This window comes from Heptranchias perlo, chromosome 28 (genome assembly GCF_035084215.1).
Source record: "Heptranchias perlo isolate sHepPer1 chromosome 28, sHepPer1.hap1, whole genome shotgun sequence".
Lineage (NCBI taxonomy): Eukaryota > Metazoa > Chordata > Chondrichthyes > Hexanchiformes > Hexanchidae > Heptranchias > Heptranchias perlo.
Window position 1 is genome coordinate 41,267,069 of NC_090352.1, and position 13,678 is coordinate 41,280,746.

Below are 13,678 nucleotides of genomic sequence, written 5' to 3' on the forward strand. Positions count from 1 at the left end.
AAGGGGATATAGACAGGCTGGGTGAGTGGGCGGAGATTTGGCAGATGCAATATAATATTGGAAAATGTGAGGTTATGCACTTTGGCAGGAAAAATCAGAGAGCAAGTTATTATCTTAATGGCGAGAAACTGGAAAGTACTGCAGTACAAAGGGATCTGGGGGTCCTAGTGCAAGAAAATCAAAAAAGTTAATATGCAGGTGCAGCAGGTGATCAAGAAAGCCAACGGAATGTTGGCTTTTATTGCTCGGGGGATAGAATATAAAAACAGGGAGGTATTGCTGCAGTTATATAAGGTATTGGTGAGACCGCACCGGGAATACTGCATACAGTTTTGGTGTCCACACTTAAGAAAAGACATACTTGCTCTCGAGGCAGTACAAAGAAGGTTCACTCGGTTAATCCCGGGGATGAGGGGGTGGACATATGAGGAGAGGTTGAGTAGATTGGGACTCTACTCATTGGAGTTCAGAAGAATGAGAGGCGATCTTATTGAAACATATAAGATTGTGAAGGGGCTTGATCGGGTGGATGCGGTAAGGATGTTCCCAAAGATGGGTGAAACTAGAACTAGGGGGCATAATCTTAGAATAAGGGGCTGCTCCTTCAAAACTGAGATGAGGAGAAACTTCTTCACTCAGAGGGTAGTAGGTCTGTGGAATTTGCTGCCCCAGGAAGCTGTGGAAGCTACATCATTAAATAAATTTAAAACAGAAATAGACAGTTTCCTAGAAGTAAAGGGAATTAGGGGTTATGGGGAGCGGGCAGGAAATTGGACATGAAGCTAAGCTCGGTTCGGTCAATGCCCTGTGGGTGGCAGAGAGGGCCCAGGGGCTGAGTGGCCGGGTCCTGCTCCTACTTCTTGTGTTCTTTAGATTTGTGGTTGGGATCAGATCAGCCATGATCTTATTGAATGGCGGAGCAGGCTCGAGGGGCCGATTGGCCTACTCCTGCTCCTATTTCTTATGTTCTTATGTTCAAAGTGCTAAACCCCTTAATACTTCCTTTCTCGCTATGCTTATCCCATATAATATTTCACACTCCTCCTCCTTAACTACAATCTCTGCATTGTCCCCCTCCTTTGTGAAGACAGATGCAAAGTATTCATTAAGAACCATACCCACATCTTCTGCCTCCACACATAAGTTACCTTTTTGGTCTCTAATAGGCCCTACTCTTTCCTTAGTTATCCTCTTGCTCTTTATGTATATATAAAACATTTTTGGGTTTTCCTTAATTTTACTTGCCAATGTTTTTTCATGCCATCTCTTTGCTTTCCTCCTTTCCTTTTTAATTTCACCCCTGAACATCTATACTCCTCTAGGCTTTCTGCAGTATTGAGCTCTCGATGTCTGACATAAGCTTCCCTTTTTTACCTTGTCATCCAGGATTTGACAGTCCCACTATTTTTCTTTGTGGGAACATGTCTAAAAATTAGAGCCAGACCTTTCAGGAGCGAGATTAGAAAACATTTCTACACACAAAGGGTTGTAGAAGTTTGGAACTCTCTTCCGCAAATGGCAATTGATACTAGCTCAATTGCTAAATTTAAATCTGAGATAGATAGCTTTTTGTCAACCAAAGGTATTAAGGGATATGGGCCAAAGGCAGGTATATGGAGTTAGATCACAGATCAGCCATGATCTTATCAAATGGCGGAGCAGGCACAAGGGGCTGAATGGCCTACTCCTGTTCCTATGTTCCTCTGTTTACTCTGAACCCCTTGAATCTCCCCCTTGAATGCCTCCCACTGCTCTGACACTGATTTACCTTCAAGTAGCTGTTTCCAGTCCACTTCTGTTAAATTACTTATCAGTTTAGTAAAATTGGCCTTTCCCCAATTTAAAACCTTTACTCCTGTTCTATCTTTGTCCTTCTCCATAACTATGCTAAATCTCACTGAATTATGATCACTACCACCAAAATGCTCTCCCGCTGATACTCCTTCCACTTGCCCAGCTTCATTCCCTAAAACTAAATCCAGAACTGCCCCCCCTCTTGTTGGGCTTGCTATGAACTCACTAAAAAGGTTCTCCTGAATGCAATTTAAGAATTCTGCGCCCTCTATACCTTTGACACTGATTGTATCCCAGTTAATATTAGGGTATTAACTAATTGTTGATTAACTAACTATATACTAAGACTTGGGGGGATAATTTTTTTCCATGGGCGAACACAGAGAATGTGGGGTTGGAAAGTAGTAGGGCGATATGGGTGGTGGGGGATACAAGGAAGTGGTTGGAGATGTTCTTGTTTATGAGACCACCAGGCATTGTTTTCAAAATGGTTACCATGGCGAAAACTGTTGGTGAAGGAAAACTTGGGAAATAGTGGGTAAATGGAGTTGACGTACAGTCTGGTACAGGCTGTAGACGCTCCTTAAAACCTACCTCTTTGACCAAGCTTTGACCTGTCCTAATATCTCCTTCTTTAGCTCAGTGTTAATATTTCTCTGATAACACTCCTGTGAAGCAGGTTGGGACGTTTTACTCCGTTAAAGGCGCTATATATATATAATATATATATATTTATGCACGTTGTTGTTGTTGTTGTTGTTGTTGTGCAGATTAGCCATGATCTAACTGAATGGAGGATCAGGCTCAAGGAGCTGAATGGCCTACTGCTGTTCCTGTGTGCCTATGAAAAAATGGCAGAGTAGAAATTCCATGGCAGGCACTAAATCTCCATTATGAAATTACAAAGAATTTGTATTTGAGTGAAGGGTCAATGTTGCAATAGAAAGATATGATCACAGAGGTGTGAAGTAAGCATTTTAATCACTACAGTAGTGGGGTCCCAAAAAAAGGCTGCAGTATGAGAGAGTGTTCTTATCCAAAAACTAGCATTACCTTGATCCTGTTTTTGTTATTAAATAGCTGAACGCATGGTGACATCATGACCTTCCTAACAAAAAGGAAATAAGGAAAGCAAAGAGAGGGCGTGAAAAAGTATTGGCAACTAAAGTCAAGGAAAACTCAAAGATGTTTTATAAATACATAAAGAGCAAGAGGATAACCAAGGAAAGATTAGGGCTGATGAGAGACCAAAAAGGTAACCTGTGTGTGGAAGTGGAAGACATGGGTATGGTTCTTAATGAATACTTTGCATCTGTCTTCACAAAAGAGGGGTACGATGCTGACATTGTAGTTAAGCAGGAGAAGTGTGAAATATTGGATGGAATAAACATAGTGAGAGAGGAAATATTAAGGGGTTTAGCATCTTTGAAAGTAGATAAAGCGCCAGGCCCGGATGAAATATATCCCAGGCAGTTAAGAGATGCAAGGGAGGAAATACCATCTTCATAGTGGAAGACATAAAAAGCACACCAGAAATAGTGGGGAACCAAGGGGTAAATGAGAGTGAGGAACTTAAAACAATTAATATCACTAGAGAAAAAATATTGGACAAACTAATGGGACTAAAAGCCGATAAATTCCCTGGACCCGATGGCTTACATCCTAGGGTTCTAAAAGAGGTGGCTGCAGAGATAGTGGATGCATTGGTTATGATCTTCCAAAATTCTCCAGATTCTGGAATGGTCCCAGTGGACTGGAAGGTAGCAAATGTTACCCCGCTATTCAAGACAGGAGGGAGAGAGAAAACAGGGAACTACAGGCCAGTTAGCCTGACATCGGTCGTAGGGAAAATGCTGGAATCCATTATTAAGGAAGTGGTAACAGGGCTCTTAGAAAATTATAATATGATTAGGCAGAGTCAACATGGTTTTATGAAAGGGAAATCATGTTTGACAAATTTATTAGAGTTTTTTGAGGATGTAACTAGCAGGGTAGATTAAAAAAAAACAAGGGGCATGGTAGCATAGTGGTTATGTTACTGGACTAATAATCCAAAGGCCTAGACTAATAATCTGGAGTCATGAGTTCAAATCCTACCATGGCAGCTGGGGAATTTAAATTCAATTAATTAAATAAAATCTGGAATAAAAAAAACTAGTATCACTAATGGTAGACACAAAACTACTGGATTGTCGTAAAAACCCATCTGGTTCACTAATACCCTCTACGGAAGGAAATCTGCCGTCCTTAACTGGTCTAGCCTATATGTGACTCCAGACCCATAGCAATGTGGTTGATTCTTAATCTAGCAAGCCACTCAGTTGTACAATCTCGCTACGAAAAGTCATAATAAGAGACAGACAAAGTCCCGTCCCCACACTGAGGACACCAGCCAACGTGTTGTGTGGCACTACCACCGTGCTAAATGGGATAGATTGAGAACAGATCTAGCAGCTCAAAACTGGGCATCCATGAGGCAATGTGGGCCATCAGCATAAGCAGATTTGTATTCCAGCACAATCTGTAACCTCATGGCGTGGCATATTCCTCACTCTACCATTACCAACAAGCCAGGAAAACAATTCTGGCTCAATGAGGAGTGCAGAAGAGCGTGCCAGGAGCAGTACCTAAAAATGAGCTGCCAACCTGGTGAAGCTACAACTCAGGACTACATGCATGCTAAACAGCTGAAGCAACATGCTATAGACAGAGCTTAAGCGATTCCACAACCAGCAGATCAGATTCAAAGCTCTGCAATCCTGCAACATCCTGGGGGTCACCATTGACCAGAAACTTAACTGGACCAGCCATATAAATACTGTGGCTACGAGAGCAGGTCAGAGGCTGGGTATTCTGCGGCGAGTGACTCACCACCTGACTTCCCAAAGCCTTTCCACCATCTACAAGTCAGGAGTGTGATGGAATACTCTCCACTTGCTTGGATGAGTGCAGCTCCAACAACACTCAAGAAGCTCGACACCATCCAAGATAAAGCAGCCCGATTGATTGGCACTCCCTTCACCACCGGCGCACTTATGGCTGCAGTGTGTACCATCCACAGGATGCACTGCAGCAACTCGCCAAGGCTTCTTCGACAGCACCTCCCAAACCCGCGACCTCTACCACCTAGAAGGACAAGAGCATCAGGCACATGGGAACAACACCACCTGCACGTTCACCTCCAAGTCACACACCATCCCGACTTGGAAATATATCGCTGTTCCTTCATTGTCGCTGGGTCAAAATCCTGGAACTCCCTTCCTAACAGCACTGTGGGAGAACCGTCACCACACAGACTGCAGCGGTTCAAGAAGGCAGCTCACCACCACTTTCTCGAGGGCAATTAGGGATGGGCAATAAATGCTGGCCTCGCCAGTGACGCCCACATCCCGTGAACGAATAATAAAAATAAACATCCAGTCGTGAATGGTGGTGGACAATTAAACAACTAACGGGAGGAGGAGGCTCTGTAAACATTCCCATCCTCAATGATGGCAGGGTCCTGCAAGTGAGTGCAAAAGACAAGGCTGAAGCGTTTGCAACCATCTTCTGCCATAAGTGCCAGGTAGATGATCCATCTTGGCCTCCTCCCGATATCCCCACCATCACAGAAGCCAGTCTTCAGCCAATTTGATTCACTCCACGTGATATCAAGAAACGGCTGAGTGCACTGGATACAACAAAGGCTATGGGCCCCGACAACATCCCAGCTGTAGAGCTGAAGACTTGTGCTCCAGAACTAGCCGCGCCTCTAGCCAAACTGTTCCAGTACAGCTACAACACTGGCATCTACCCGACAATGTGGAATATTGCCCAGGTATGTCCTGTCCACAAAAAGCAGGACAAATCCAATCCGGCCAATTACCGCCCCATCAGTCTACTCTCAATCATCAGCAAAGTGATGGAAGGTGTTGTCAACAGTGCTGTCAAGCGGCACTTACTCACCAATAACCTGCTCACCGATGCTCAGTTTGGGTTCCGCCGGGACCACTCGGCTCTAGACCCCATTACAGCCTTTGTTCAAACATGGACAAAAGAGCTGAATTCCAGAGGTGAGGTGAGGCGAGAGTGACTGCCCTTGACATCAAGGCAGCATTTGACCGAGTGTGGTACCAAGGAGCCCTAATAAAATTGAAGTCAATGGGAATTAGGGGGAAAACTCTCCAGTGGCTGGAGTCATACCTAGCACAAAGGAAGATGGTAGTGGTTGTTGGAGGCCAATCACCTCAGCCCCAGACATTGCTGCAGGAGTTCCTCAGGGCAGTGTCCTAGGTCCAACCATCTTCAGCTACTTCATCAATGACATTCCCTCCATCATAAGGTCAGAAATGGGGATGTTCGCTGATGATTGCACAGTGTTCAGTTCCATTCGCAACCCCTCAGATAATGAAGCAGTCCGAGCCTGCATGCAGCAAGATCTGGATAACATCCAGGCTTGGGCTGATAAGTGGCAAGTAACATTCACGCCAGACAAGTGCCAGGCAATGACCATCTCCAACAAGAGAGAGTCTAACCACCTCCCCTTGACATTCAACGGCATTACCATCGCTGAATCCCCCACCATCAACATCCTGGGGGTCACCATTGACCAGAAATTTCACTGGACCAGCCACATAAATACTGTGGCTACAAGAGCAGGTCAGAGGCTGAGTATTCTGTGGTGAGTGACTCACCTCCTGACTCCCCAAAGCCTTTCCACCATCTACAAGGCACAAGGCAGGAGTGTGATGGAATACCCTCCACTTGCCTGGATGAGTGCAGCTCCAACAACACCCAAGAAGCTCGACACCATCCAGGACAAAGCAGCCCACTTAATTGGCACACAATGCACCACCCTAAACATTCACTCCCTTCACCACCGGCGCACCGTGGCTGCAGTGTGTACCATCCACAGGATGCGCTGCAGCAACTCACCAAGGTTTCTTCGACAGCACCTCCCAAACCCACGACCTGTACCACCTAGAAGGACAAGGGCAGCAGGCACATGGGAACAACACCACCTGCACGTTCCCCTCCAAGTCAAACACTATCCCAACTTGGAAACATATCGCCGTTCCTTCATCGTCGCTGGGTCAAAATCCTGGAACTCCCTACCTATCAGCATTGTGGGAGAACCTTCCCCACATGGACTGCAGCGGTTCAAGAAGGCAGCTCACCACCACCTTTTCAAGGACAATTAGGGATGGGCAATAAATGCCGGCCTTGCCAGCAACGCCCACATCCAATGAACGAATTAAAAAAAACAGTGGGTGTAGAATATTTGGATTTTCAAAAGGCATTCGATAAGGTGCCACATAAAAGGTTGTTACACAAGGTAAGGGCTCAAGGAGTTGGGGTAATATATTAGCATGGATGGAGGATTGGTTAAAGGACAGAAAACAGAGAGTAGGGATAAACGGGTCATTCTCAGATTGGCGGGCTGTAACTAGTGGGCTGCCGCAAGGATTGGTGCTTGGGCCTCAGCTATTTACAATCTATATTAATGACTTAGATGAAGGGACCGAGTGTAATGTATCCAAGTTTGCTGACGATACAAAGCTAGGTGGGAAAGTAAGCTGTGAGGAGGACACAAAGAATCTGCAAAGGGAAAAAGACAGATTCAGTGAGTGGGCAATAAGGTGGCAGATAATATGGGGAAATTTGAGGTTATTCACTTTGGTAGGAAGAACAGAAAAACAGAATATTTTTTAAATGGTGAGAAACTATCAAATGTTGTTCAGGGAGACTTGGGTGTCCTCGTACAAGAAATGCAAAAAGTTAATATGCAGGTACGGCAGGCAATTAGGAAAGCAAATGGCATGTTGGCCTTTACTGCAAGGAAGTTGGAGTAAAAGAGTAAGGAAGTCTTGCTGCAATTGTACAGGGCTTTGGTGAGACCACATCTGGAGTACTGTATACAATTTTGGTGTCATTATCTAAGAAAGGATATACTTGCCTTGGAGGCAGTTCAACGAAGGTTCACTAGATTGATTCCTGGGATGAGAGAGATTGAGTAGAATGGGCCTATTCTCTCTGGAGTTTAGAAGAATGAGAGGTGATCTCATTGAAACATATAAGATTATTAGGGGGCTTGACAGGGTAGATGCTGAGAGATTGTTTCCCCTGGCTAGAGAGACTAGATCTAGGGGGCATAGTCGCAGAATAAGGGGTGGCCATTCAAGACTGAGATGAGGAGGAATTTCTTCATGCAGACGGTTGTGAATCTTTGGAATTTTCTACCCCTGAGGACTGTGGATGCTGAGTCATTGAATATATTCAAAGCTGAGATAGGTAGATTTTTGGACTCTAGGGGAATCAAGGGATATGGGGATTGTGCAGGAAAGTGCAGTTGAGGTCGAAGATCAGCCGTGATCTGACTGAATGGCGGAGCAGGCTCGAGGGGCTGTATGGTCTACTCCTGCTCCTATTTCTTATGTTCTGATGTTCTTATAGCAGAGGCTCTGACCATCATTTTCCAATCCTCTCTGGCTACAGGTGTGGTACCGGAGGGTTGGAGGACTGCTAACATTGTAACATTGTTTAAAAAGGGAGAAAGGGATAGACCAAGTAATTACAGGTCAGTCAGCCCAACCTCGGTGGTGGGCAAATTATTGGAAACAATTCTGAGGGACAGTATTAATTGTCATTTAGAAAGGCACGTATTAATCAAGGACAGTCAGCATGGATTTGTTAAGGGAAGGTTGCGTCTGACTAACTTGATTGAATTTTTTTGGGGAGGTAACAAGAAGGGTCGATGAGGGTAGTGCATTTGATGTAGTCTACATGGATTTTAACAAGGCTTTTGACAAGGTCCCACATGGCAGACTGGTCAGAAAAGTAAAAGCCCACGGGAAAGTGACAAGCTGAATAACAGAATTGGCTCAGTGGCAGGAAGCAAAGGGTAATGGTCGACAGGCGTTTTTGTGACTGGAAGGGTGTTTCCAGTGGGGTTTCGCAGGGCTCAGTACTAGGTCCATGGCTTTTTGTGGTATATATTAATGATTTGGACTTAAATGTCGGAGCCATGATTAAGAAGTTTGCCGATGATACAAAGGTTGGCCATGTGGTTGTTAGTGAGGAAGAAAGCTGTAGACTGCAGAAAGATATCAATGGATTGATCAGGTGTGCAGAAAAGTGGCAAATGAAATTCAATCCGGAGAAGTGTGAGGTAATGCATTTGGGGAGAGCAAACAAGGCAAGAGAATACACAATAAATGGTAGGATACTGAGAAGTGTACAGGAACAGAGGGACCTTGGAGTGCATGTCCACAGATCTCTGAAGGTACCAGGACAGGTAGATAAGGTGGTTAAGAAGGCATCTGGGATACTTTCCTTTACTAGCCGAGGCATAAACTATAAGAGCAGGGAGGTTATGCTAGAACTGTACAAAACACTTGTTAGGCCACAACTAGAGCACTGCGTACAGTTCTGGTCACCACATTACAGGAAAGATGTGATTGCACTAGAGAGGGTGCAAGGAGATTTATGAGGATGTTGCCAGGACTGGAGTATTTTAGCTATGAGGAAAGATTGGATAGGCTGGGGTTGTTTTCTCTGGAAGAGAGGAAGCTGAGGGGAGATTTAATTGAGGTGTATAAAATTATGAGGAGCCTAGATATAGTGGATAGGATGGACCTATTTCCCTTAGCAGAGAGGTCAATAACCAGGGAGCATAGATTTAAAGTAATTTGTTGAATGATTAGAGGGGAGTTGAGGAGAAATGTTTTCACCCAGAGGGTGGTGGGGGTCTGGAACTCACTGCCTGGAAGGGTGGTAGTGGCAGAAACCCTCATCGCATTTAAAAAGTAGTTGGATATGCACTTGAAGTGCCGTAACCTACAAGGCTACGGACCAAGAGCTGGAAAGTGGGATTAGGCTGGATAGCTCTTTTTCGGCCGGCACAGACACGATGGTCCAAATGGACTCCTTCTGTGCCGTAAACTTCTATGATTCTAACCAAAGACATCACTAATGGTTTTACTAACTTTCAGCATTAAAAATAATCTACTGTACTTTGACTTTGTAAAACCCTTCCCTTCAACATACCTGATTAGCTTGTAGCTTCCTACACCATGGCCACGATTCCATGAATGTTAGATATTCTTCAACCAACAGGGTGCTAAGCAAACTGAGTGTTGTGTTCTGAGCCTCTGTTGCTATGGAGACCTGCACCAATGGAACGAGCAGGAGATAGTTTGTTTCCGAAAGACCCCTCTTGGAGGTTTGAATCTTCTGATAGTAAGAAAGGACATTCCTCATGGCCTTGGTTGCATCTGTAAGCACACTCATGAGTTTGACTAACAAATATGCAGAGATTTACAGGCTGTGATCAGCTAAGAAGAAAATATGATATAAAGACTAATGACTGGCACACACCTAGTGTAATTCAAAAACAACAACAACTTGCATTCATAAAGCACCTTTAATGTAGTTAAATGTTGCAAGGCGCTTCACAGGAGCATTATCAAACAAAATTTGACACAAGCCACATAAAGTGGTATGAGGACAGGTGTTCAAAAGTTTGGTCAAAGAGATAGGTTTTAAGGAGCGTCTTAAAGGAGTAGAGAGAGGTAGACAGGTTTAAGGAGGGAATTTCAGAACTTAGGGCCTAGACAGCTGAAGGCACGGCCTCCAATGGGGGAGCAATGAAAATCAGGGATGTGCAAGGGACCAGAATTGGAACAGTGCAGAGATCTCGGAGGGTTGTAGGGTTGGTGGAGGTTACAGAGGTAGGGAGAGTCGAGGTGATGGAGGGATTTGAACACAAGGATGGGAATTTCAAATTCAAGGCGTTGATGGACCGGAAGCCAATGTAGGTCAGCAAGCACAGGGATGATGGGTGAGCGGGACTTGGTGTGAGTTAGGATACAGGCAGCAGAATTTTGGATGAACTGAAGTTTACGGAGGGTGGAAGGTGGGAGGCTGGCCAGGGCAGCATTGGAATAGTCAAGTCTGAAGGTAACGACGGCATGGATGAGTGCTTCAGCTGCAGATGAGCTGGGGCAAGGGTGGAGACGAGTAATGTTACGTAGGTGGAAGTAGGCGGTCTTGGTGATGGAAAGAATTTGAGTTTGGCAGTTCAGCCCACGTCAAACAGGATGCCGAGGTTGTGAACAGTCTGCTTCAGCTCCAGACAGTGGCCAGGGAAAATAGTTCAAAATAGGATTTTTTATGCACTGTGGTGGATTGCATAGATGATTGCTACAACCTGTAACAGCTTAACATAACAGTGGATTGAGCAGGCAGTCTGATCACAGCTTATTTGGTTGAATTAATAGACATCAATGACCCATTAAAAATAAAAATAAAAATATAAACGCTGAAAATCTGATATAGAAACAGAAAATGCTGGATATACATCATAGATCTGTCAGCATCTGAAATAGTGACGCTTCGTTAGAACTGGAAAGAGGAGCTTGGTGAGCTCCTTTATAGGACTGACCAAAACATGGAAGAGAGAAGGTCAGATAAAAGTTGCCAGTCTTTGATAAACACTGGCACAAAGAGAGCTGCTAATAGGTTGAAAACACTGCGAGTGTTTTTTTCAAAAGAAATACGGGAACAACTTGCCTTTATACAGTGCCTTTCCCTTAATAAAACATCCCAAGGCGCTTCACATGGTAGAGAGTGGAAACTCAGCTGTATTCGAAGAGTTAGAAGAAATGACCAAACACACAATTGAAAGTATGGGTTATGAGAGAGCTTTTAAAAACAGGAGGGAGCTCCAAAGGGCCGGGCGAAGACAGTTGAAGACTCAGACACTGAATGAGGAGTGACAGAAGTCCAAAAAGCGTGGGTTGGGGTGTATAGCAGACGGAGGTTGGGAGATGAGGTTCAGACAAAGCCATGGGGTGATCCACAAACAAAAGAAGGGATTTGAATTCAGTGGGTTATGTAACTGGAAGCCAGTGGAAGTCTGCAAAGACAGGGGTGATAGGAACATAGGAACAGGAGTAGGCCATTCAGCCCCTCGTGCCTGCTCCACCATTTGATAAGATCATGGCTGATCTGTGATCTAACTCCATATACCTGCCTTTGGCCCACATCACTTAATACCTTTGCTTGCCAAAAAGCTATCTATCTCACATTTAAATTTAGCAATTGAGCTAGTATCAATTGCCGTTTGCGGAAGAGAGTTCCAAACTTCTACAACCCTTTGTGTGTCGAAATGTTTTCTAATCTTGCTCCTGAAAGGTCTGGCTCTAATTTTTAGACTGTGCCCCCTACTCCTAAAATCCCCAACCAGCGGAAATAGTTTCTCTCTATCCACCCTATCTGTTCCCCTTAATATCTTATAAACTTCGATCAGATCACCCCTTAACCTTCGAAACTCTGGAGAATACAACCCCAATTTCTGTAATCTCGCCTCGTAATTTAACCCTTGAAGTCCTGGTATCATTCTAGTAAACCTACGCTGCACTCCCACCAAGGCCAATATGTCCTTCCGAAGGTGCGGTGCCCAGAACTGCTCTCAGTACTCCAGGTGCGGTCTAACCAGGGTTTTGTATAGCTGTGGCATAACCTCTGCCCCCTTGTACTCTAGTCGTTGACATATAAAGGCCAACATTTCATTTGCCTTCTTGATTATTTTCTGCACCTGTTCATGATACTTCAATGATCTATGTACCTGAACCCCTAAGTCCCTTTGGACATCCACTGTTTTTAACTTTTTACCATTTAGAAAGTACCCTGTTCTATCCTTTTTTGATCCAAAGTGGATGACCTCACATTTGTCTACATTGAATTCCATTTACCACAATTTTGCCCATTCACCTAATCCATCAATATCACTTTGTAATTTTATGTTTTCATCTACACTGCTTACAATGCCACCAATCTTTGTGTCATTGGCAAACATAAATATGAGACTTTCTATGCCTTCATCTAAGTCGTTAATAAATATTGTGAATAATTGAGGCCCCAAGACAGATCCCTGCGGGACTCCACTAGTCACATCCTGCCAATGTGAGTACCTTCCAATTATCCCTACTCTCTGTCGCCTTTCGCTCAGCCAACTTCCTAACCAAGTCTGTACTTTTCCCTCAATTCCATGGGCTTTTATCTTAGCTAACTGTCTCTTATGTGGTACCTTATCAAATGCCTTCTGGAAGTCCATATAAATAACATCCATTGACATTCCCCTGTCCACTACTTTAGTCACCTCTTCAAAAAATTCAATCAGGTTTGTCAGGCATGACGTACCTTTCACAAATCCATGCTGGCTCTCTCTGATTAACTGAAAATTCTCGAGGTGTTCAGTCACCCTATCCTTAATTATAGACGCCAGCATTTTCCCCACAACAGCTGTTAGGCTAACTGGTCTATAATTCCCCGGTTTCCCTCTCTCTCCTTTCTTAAAAAGCGGAGTGATATGTGCAATTTTCCAATCTAGAGGGGCAGTTCCTGAATCTAGAGAACTTTGAAAGATTATAGTTAGGGCATCCGCAATGTGCTCACCTACTTCCTTTAAAACCCTGGGATGGAAACCATCTGGTCCTGGGGATTTGTCACTCTTTAGTGCTATTATTTTCTTAATTACTGTTGTTTTACTTATGTTAATTTTATCGAATCCCTGTCCCCGATTCAATATAAGTTTTCTTGAGATTTCCGGCATGCTATCCTCTTTTCCAACTGTAAATACTGACGCAAAGTAATTGTTCAACATGTCCGCCATTTCCCCATTGTCAATGACAATATCCCCACTTTCAGTTTTTAAGGGGCCAACACTGCTCCTGCCAACCCCCTTTTTCCGAATATAACTATAAAAGTTCTTCGTATTGTTTTTGATATCCCTTGCGAGTTTCTTTTCATACTCTCTTTTTGTAGCCCTTACTATCTGTTTTGTGACCCTTTGTTGATCTTTGTATCTTTCCCATTCGCCAGGATCTGTGCCATTTTTTGCCTT

The 13,678-nt window shown here is 44.1% G+C and overlaps 1 protein-coding gene across 4 annotated transcripts in view; it reads right to left on the reverse strand.

The window, feature by feature from the left end:
• The window catches only part of LOC137299297 (uncharacterized), a 117,823-nt gene that overhangs the window by 69,876 nt on the left and 34,269 nt on the right, over positions 1 to 13,678 (reverse strand). For all 4 annotated transcript variants that reach the window (XM_067967961.1, XM_067967960.1, XM_067967962.1 and 1 more), the window contains one exon: positions 9,820 to 10,046. In XM_067967961.1, coding sequence (XP_067824062.1) covers positions 9,820 to 10,046 — 227 coding nt within the window. The remainder of the gene's footprint in view (positions 1 to 9,819; positions 10,047 to 13,678) is intronic.